This window comes from Olea europaea, chromosome 20 (genome assembly GCF_002742605.1).
Source record: "Olea europaea var. sylvestris chromosome 20, O_europaea_v1, whole genome shotgun sequence".
In the NCBI taxonomy this organism is placed as follows: Eukaryota; Viridiplantae; Streptophyta; class Magnoliopsida; order Lamiales; family Oleaceae; genus Olea; species Olea europaea.
The window spans coordinates 149,825-157,813 of record NC_036256.1 but is presented as its reverse complement, the minus strand read 5'-3'; the positions used below and the strand labels follow the sequence as shown (position 1 = coordinate 157,813).

At 35.6% G+C, this 7,989-nt stretch overlaps 2 protein-coding genes across 2 annotated transcripts in view; both read left to right on the top strand.

Moving 5' to 3' along the window:
• The first annotated feature begins 4,254 nt into the window (after nt 1–4,254).
• Nucleotides 4,255–7,034, top strand: LOC111369296 (DEAD-box ATP-dependent RNA helicase 21-like). The gene has a single exon (XM_022990754.1). The coding sequence runs from the start codon at nt 4,469–4,471 to the stop codon at nt 6,566–6,568; it is 2,100 nt and encodes a 699-aa protein (XP_022846522.1). The 5' UTR covers nt 4,255–4,468; the 3' UTR covers nt 6,569–7,034.
• A 421-nt stretch (nt 7,035–7,455) lies between these two features.
• LOC111369262 (proteasome subunit beta type-5-A-like) overlaps nt 7,456–7,989 on the top strand; it is a 5,602-nt gene continuing 5,068 nt past the window's right edge. The window contains exons 1-2 of the mRNA XM_022990712.1: nt 7,456–7,554; nt 7,792–7,915. Of these exons, the coding sequence (XP_022846480.1) occupies nt 7,456–7,554; nt 7,792–7,915 (223 nt within the window). The remainder of the gene's footprint in view (nt 7,555–7,791; nt 7,916–7,989) is intronic.

The window sequence follows — 7,989 nt, the reverse complement described above, 5'->3', positions numbered from 1 at the left end:
GAAGTCATCTAATGATCAACAAGCTATTGCTTAGTTGAATGCTTTAGGCGATGAATATAGGAAGATTAGAAATGCCTTAGAGTATGGAATAACGGGTTTAACTGTTGACATTATCATCTTAGTTTTAAGAAATAAAGAACTTCAACTAAAGACTGAGATAAAAGATTCTAAATTTGGGAAAAGATTAAACGTTAAAGAGAAACTCAATCAGAATAAAAAGAAGAATCAGTGCAACTTTAACTCCCTAAAAAAGGGAGAAATCTTAAATTCCCAAATTTAGAAATCAAAATAAGAGTCAAAAAATAAGAGTAAACTGAAATCCAAAAATTAGGTTAGGAAATGTTACTACTGTACCAAAACTAGACATCTTATAAAGATTGTTTTAAAAAGATATCTAATATGCAAGAAAAGTCGAACATTGATGGCTCTGCAGCAATAGTATGCAATAATAAATATGAAGTACAAGGAGTTGCCCTTGTGACTTCAACAAAAAGAAACCCAAAAGAATAGGTTTTTTTTATCTTGGCTGCTCCTTTCATATGTGTCCTACCAAAGAATGCTTTACTGAGTTCAATGATTTAAATGATGGCCAAGCCCAAATGGGTAATGATATGACTTGTAAAATAAAAGGAATTGGTAAAGTTAATTTTTTGCTAGACAATAGCCATATTCTTGAGCTTCCTTTAGCTAGATATGTCCCTGACCTCTAACTGAACCTCATTTCCTTAGGAGAATTGGATAATGAATACGAGATTAAAATGCATAAAGAATTTATCGAATTGAATCTCAATTCTAAAGAGATAATTTCTTCACCCGAAGTTTATGGCATCTGCACACTTCAAGCCGAACTATTAGTTGGAAAATTATCAGCTATTACTCAATTCTCTGGTGACCAAACCATGGTATGGCATGAAATACTAGGTCATGTCAATGAAAAGGATTGATGATTCTCAATAAACGTGGATGTTTTGGTAAATATGATATTAAGAGTTTAAAATTTTGTGAAAGTTGTGTTATAGGAAAACAAAATAAACTACCGTTTAAAACAGAAATTCATAAATCCACATCAACACTTGATTACTTACATGTTGACTTGTAGAGACCAGCATCAGTAAGTACCTTGAGTGATAGATTCTACCTGTTGATTGTAGATGATTTTTCAAGAAAAATCTGGACTTTTCTTCTAAAATCCAAATTTGACACTTTCCAAAATTTTAGACTGTGGAAATTGATGATTGAGAATCAAACAAATAAAAAGACCAAGGTGCTTAGTATTTTGAGCTATAGAACCACAACTTACACTCCTTAGCAAAATGATGTTGCTGAGAGAATGAACAGAACTTTACTTTAAAAAGTCAGATATATGTTACTACGTTCTAGACTTTCCAAATTATTTTGGGTAAAGCTTTAAAAATGGCCACTTATTTGATAAATAGGATTCCTTCTAGTGCCATTGACTTTAAAATTCATGAAACATTGTGGTCTGAAATTTTTTTGGATTATTTCAGACTTAAAGTCTTTGGTTGTGCTGCCTATTCTCACCAGAATGAAGGCAAATTGGAACCCGGATCTTTAAGATGTATTTTTCTTGGGTTATGGTGAAGAATCTAAGGGGTGTAGACTTTGGATAAGAAACACAATAGGTTTAAAGTCATCATAAGCAGAAATGTCATCTTCAATGAAGATGTCTTCCCTTGTAATGGTTCTAAAATCATGAACAACCTGAATTTGTTACTGTCAAAAAAACCTTTCTTGAAAGAAATGGAGATAATCCTGCTAGGCCAAATAATATTGAGGTAGAGCCTACACAATTTGAATTAGATCAACGTCAATCTGTCCCTTCAGATTATCAATTAACCAGAGACAGGGCAAGAAGAAAAAGGATCCCTTCCACTAGAATTAATATTGATTAATTTGTTACCTTTTATTCTAAAATAGAATTTGTTAATTTTGAACCCACGACTATGAGAGAAGAAATAAACTCCTTAGCCAGGGTTCTTGTTAACAAACCAAAAGATCAAAAGGTTGTTGACTGTAAATGGGTTTACAAAATAAAATAATGAGATTATATTAATGGAGGAAAAAGATACAAGACCAGACTAGTGGCTAAATGGTTTAAACAAAGGAAAGGAACAGATTATAACGAATTTTTTTCACCTGTTGCTAAGTGTGCTTTCATTAGAATTTTGCTTGCATTTTCTGCTCATTTTAATTGGAAATTGGACCAACTTGATGTCAAAACTACTTTTTTAAATAGAGACATTGATGAAACAATTTATAAAAACAAACCCAAGGGTTTTGAATTGAATACTAAACCTGAAAGTCTATCTATTGAAAAAGTCACTTTATGTTTTAAAACAAGTATCCAGACAATGGTATAAGAAACTTAACTCATATGTTCAAAATCTAGGCTTTTCTAAAAGCAGTTTTGACTCATGTCTCTATTTTAAAGGATCTAGTGGGCCAAATTCTATTTACTTACTTCTATATGTTAATGATATGCTTCTTGCTTCCCAAAATAAATTTGAAAATTGATGTAGTTAAGTTAAAGCTAAAGGTAGAATTTGAAATGAAAGATTTAGGACAAGTAAAACGAATCTTAGGAATGTAAATAAAAAGGGATAGAAATAACTGTGCGCTTTATGTAAACCAATCTGGTTATAGAAAAAAGGTTCTTGAGAAATTCTCCATGTTTGAATGTAAACCTGTATCTTTACCTATTGCAAATTACTTTAAGTTGTCAAGTGAACAATTCCTTCAAATTGATGAATAATTTGATAGGATGAAGAAAATACCTTATGCAAATGCTGTAAGCTCAATTATGTATCTTATGATATGTACTAGACCTGATTTGGCCATTGCAGTGGTGTCTTGAGTAGATATATGGCTAATCCCGATGAAACTCATTGGCTAGCAATAAAATGGATGTTAAGATACTTAAAGGGTTCAATGGATTTAAGTCTAAAGTTTCAAAGATGTAATGAAGGTGTAATTTTAAATGGATATTGTAATTCTGACTTTGTGGGTGATCTAGATAAAAGAAGATCTACTTCTTCTTATGTATTTACCTTAATCAATAGTTATGTAAGTTAGAAGTCCTAATTACAGAAACTTGTGGCCTTATCCTTTATAAAAGCATAATATATAGCAACATATGATGCTGTAAAAGGACTATGGTTGAAGGGACTATTGATTAAAATCAGTTTTAATAATGAGTTACTCAATATTTTTACAAATAATCAAAGTGTCATACACCTAAGTAAAAATCATGTATATTATGATGGAACCAAACATGTTGACATCAAATTTCACTTTTGCGAGGAACATGGTTGAGACAAGAATGATAAAACTGATTAAGATCCATACTGACTATAATCCCTCTGATATTGACATGAAAATTTGACCTTTGAACGAGTTTAGGAACTACTTAATAATTCTGAATATTGGTTAAAGAAAGTTAAAGTAGGAAGCATGTTCATTATCCTTATTTTCAAAGGATTTCATTGTTTTTAAAGAAAAATCCTTTGTGTTCATTTATTTTCTACAAAATTTTTGATTGAATTTTTGTGAATAACGATTCTAAGACCAACACATTCTCACATCAATGAAACATGGTATAAGTTATACTTTAAGGAAATTACATAAACTATAATATGATTTAAAATTTAAATTAACATAGATGTTAAGTCACATTGATGGTAACTTATGAAAATGAAGGATTTCTTATAAAAAATTACATATACTTCAAAAAATTAACAAAAAATAAAATTCAAAAAATTGCTTACGTCGTAGTAAAAAATATTGGCATGAAAAATATCACTTAGAAAAGAAAATATTTTTCATCTTTCGTGGAAAATAAAAACCACTTCTACTCAAGGAAAATGTTTTCCTTAAAAAAAGAAAGAAAATTAAGCATATTTTCAAAAGTTGAAAAATGTTTTCCATGAAAAAAATAGCAATCAAACACTCTAAGTAGGAATTTGGATGGAAAATTGATATTTTCTATGGAAAATAAATGTAATCAAACACCCTAAATAAGAAATATATAATGGTTTACATATTGATGAAGTGTCGTAAAGATTATACAAAAGTTTATTTACTTAGTTGAATAAATTCTGATTCAATTATATCTCATCATATCAAATATACATAAATTATTATATATATATAATACGATCAATATATGAAATACATTTTAAGTCACATGATTTGTCAACTTGGTTCAGAAATGTTCAGAGGCCTAATTAACCCTTGTAACAAAGCTGTGACTATTCAAAGCCCAATCAAAATCAAGCCCACTATTTATCAAACGGAGTCGAGGCAAAGCAATCGGAATCGGATCTAGACACACCTCGAAGCGCTAGCAATCTGAACCCTAAATCACCAAATCAATTTCACTAAAGTTTCACAAATTTCTCAATCCGAACCCTAAATACCCTGCTTCCAAAGTTCAATTCGACAGGAAGATATGAAGAGGGGTGGAGACGACGTCGCGGAGAAGCTTGATGGGGCAAAGAAGCCTGTATTTCTCTCCAAAGCACAGCGAGAACAGCTTGCTCTTCAACGCAGGCAAGAGGAAATAGCTCAACAAAAACGCAAAGCCGAACTTTTTCTTCAAAGCAACAATGACTCAAAACCCCTTCCTTCTTCCGACCGTGACCGTGACTTGGACCGCCGGTCTTCACGTGACCATGATAGGGATCGGGAAAGGGAAAGGGAAAGAGAAAGAGAAAGGGATCGGGATGTGGAGCGAAGGAATAGGGAGAAAGAGCGTGAAGAAGAGCAGAAGGCACGTGAGCGTGCTCGATTGGAGAAATTGGCCGAGCGAGAGCGTGAAGTTGAATTAGCTGCTATTAAGGAACAGTATTTGGGGTCTAAGAAACCTAAGAAGCGGGTGATTAAGCCCAGCGAGAAGTTCCGGTTCTCTTTCGACTGGGAGAACACTGAGGATACTTCTCGGGATATGAATTCGCTGTATCAGAATCCTCATGAAGCTCGGCTACTCTTTGGTCGTGGTCTCCGGGCGGGAATGGATCGGAGGGAGCAGAAAAAGCTTGCGGCTAAGAATGATAAGGAGATTCGTGAGGAGGTTAGAAAGAAAGAGGGTGTTGAGGAGACACGCGAAGAAGCAGCTGCTCAGAAGAAAAAGGAAAAGGCTGCGGATTTATATGATACTTTCGATATGAGGGTGGATCGCCATTGGTCTGAGAAGAAGCTGGAGGAGATGACTGAGAGAGACTGGAGAATTTTCAGGGAAGATTTCAATATTTCTTACAAGGGTTCGAAAATTCCCCGCCCTATGAGAAGCTGGATTGAGAGTAGGTTGAGTCCTGAGTTGTTGAAGGCAGTGGAGAGGGCCGGCTACAAGACTCCATCGCCAATTCAGATGGCTGCCATTCCTCTTGGCCTGCAGCAGCGTGACGTGATTGGCGTTGCTGAGACTGGTTCGGGTAAAACTGCTGCCTTTGTTCTTCCCATGTTGACTTACATTACCCGACTTCCTCCTATGACCGAAGAGAATGAGGCTGAGGGACCTTATGCCGTCGTGATGGCGCCTACTAGAGAGCTTGCTCAGCAAATTGAGGATGAGACTGTAAAATTTGCACACTATCTGGGTATGAAGGTCGTTTCTATTGTTGGTGGGCAGTCCATTGAAGAACAAGGTTTTAGGATTAGACAAGGGTGTGAGGTTGTGATTGCAACACCTGGACGTCTTCTTGATTGCTTGGAGAGGCGGTATGCGGTTCTCAATCAGTGTCACTATGTAGTCCTCGATGAGGCTGATCGAATGATTGATATGGGTTTTGAACCTCAAGTTATGGGTGTATTAGATGCAATGCCTTCAAGCAACTTGAAACCAGAGAACGAGGAAGAAGAGCTCGATGAGAATAAGATTTATAGAACAACCTACATGTTTAGTGCTACCATGCCGCCTGCTGTTGAGCGGCTGGCGAGGAAGTACTTGAGAAATCCTGTTGTTGTCACCATTGGCACTGCAGGAAAGACAACTGATCTCATTACTCAACATGTTATCATGATGAAGGAGAATGATAAACCAGGTAGGTTGAGGAAATTGCTGGATGATCTTGGTGATAAGACAGCCATTGTGTTTGTTAACACAAAGAAGGTTGCTGATACTGTAGCCAAAAATTTGGATAAGGATGGCTATCGTGTGACTACACTGCATGGGGGGAAGTCACAAGAACAGCGAGAAATAAGCCTTGAAGGATTTAGGACTAAGAGATACAATGTGTTGGTTGCCACTGATGTAGCGGGTCGTGGTATTGATATACCTGATGTGGCACACGTCCTAAATTATAATATGCCTGGCAGTATTGAAGCTTATACCCATCGAATTGGGAGAACAGGACGTGCAGGGAAGACTGGTGTTGCCACCACATTCTTGACTTTGCATGATACTGATGTCTTCTATGATCTGAAGCAAATGCTTATTCAGAGCAACAGTCCTGTGCCTCCAGAGCTTGCCAGACACGAGGCTTCAAAGTTTAAGCCTGGTAGTATCCCTGACCGACCTCCCAGAAAGAATGACACGGTTTTCGCTCATTGATGCAGCAATCTGGCCATATTTTTCTAGAAGATTTCTAATTTTATGTGGGCAATGAATGGATAATAGAAATACAAGATACTGGTGCATTCAAACATCTGGGAAATGGCATGTACACTGCACATTTTCTTTGAAGGGGCTGAGGCATGTATTTAGCTACCTTAAAGAAGTTGTAGTAGCTGATGAGCTTTATGATCCCAGTAGAAGAGTTTAGAAGAGGAAGAAATATATAAAGACTGGCTGGTTTGATGTGGTTGCCAAATATTTGATTTTGTTGGATGCTTCCCTAGTTTTATGTCGTTGATGAATAGAGTTGCAAAAAAGAACTATTGTAGCTGATCCCAAGTTTATTGATTATAAAGCTTACATTGCTCACCTCACTCTGTCTTTTGGAATTATTGCTTAGTTTGTTCTATTGTTGTGTGAAGGACTCTCATTGGTTGACAATGAAGTATTAAGTTCTCTTGAATGGTAGATTATAAGTAATTAAGGAATGCTTCTCCAACCCATTAACTCTAAAGGTAGATTAGATGATCTTTTCAAGGTACCTGGCATTGGCATTATATTAATACATGTGATTATTGAATTTTTTTTATTTTATTATTATTATTATTATTTTATGCATGTTACACGTCAGAGCTTATTGATTTTTTTATTTTTTTACTTTTTTTTGGGCATGTTGCATGTCAGAGGGACGGCTAATAAATATGCTTATGAAATGTGTTACTTTTTGTGGATATTACATGTCGAGGAAAATACATTCTTGTAGTTTTGTAATGGCAATTGTCCGAACTTTTGCTGCTTGGTTTTCTTTTGAATGGTTGCAAAGCTGTCGACTGAAAATGGTTCCACATTTATTTTTTCCCGGGATCGAATTTTTGGGATACGAAATGATTCCAGTGTTTAAACTTCATGCCTTTACTTATACTCTCACAACTGGAAGTTGGTTTTACATATTTCACCGCAGACTCTTGCTTCAACCCGTCATGGTTTTTATTGTTTGGATATTAGTAATGTTGTCGTTCAATAGAATAAAATTCTTAACTGTCTAAGACCTCATCTTAGAGCCTGGCTTGGGAGCTATTCAAGCTGGTTCAAACTTAAGTTAAACACGAATGCAGGGTCTAAGTAGATGAAGGTTGTATGGGCTTGGGAGCAATTATCAGAGGTAACACTGGTGTGTTCATAGCAGCTAGATCACTTCACTTTGCAAGACATATTTGCAGAGGATGCTGAGGCTACGGCTTTTCTGCAAAGTAGATAAATTTGCATATTGCGGTGGTCCAAAGTATGATAGTATCAGTTCTGATTTTCGTTTTGCCCATAATAGTTCACTGTTTGATGACATTGGTCTGTTGTTTCTGTGAAGATAAAAAGTGAATATGCAAATATTTGGATTTGACAATGTTTTGGTCGACCTCTTC

What these genes read in the sequence shown, in the direction of transcription:
- LOC111369296 (XM_022990754.1), top strand. Translation starts at nt 4,469, where the DNA reads ATGAAGAGGGGTGGAGACGACGTCGCGGAGAAGCTTGATGGGGCAAAG.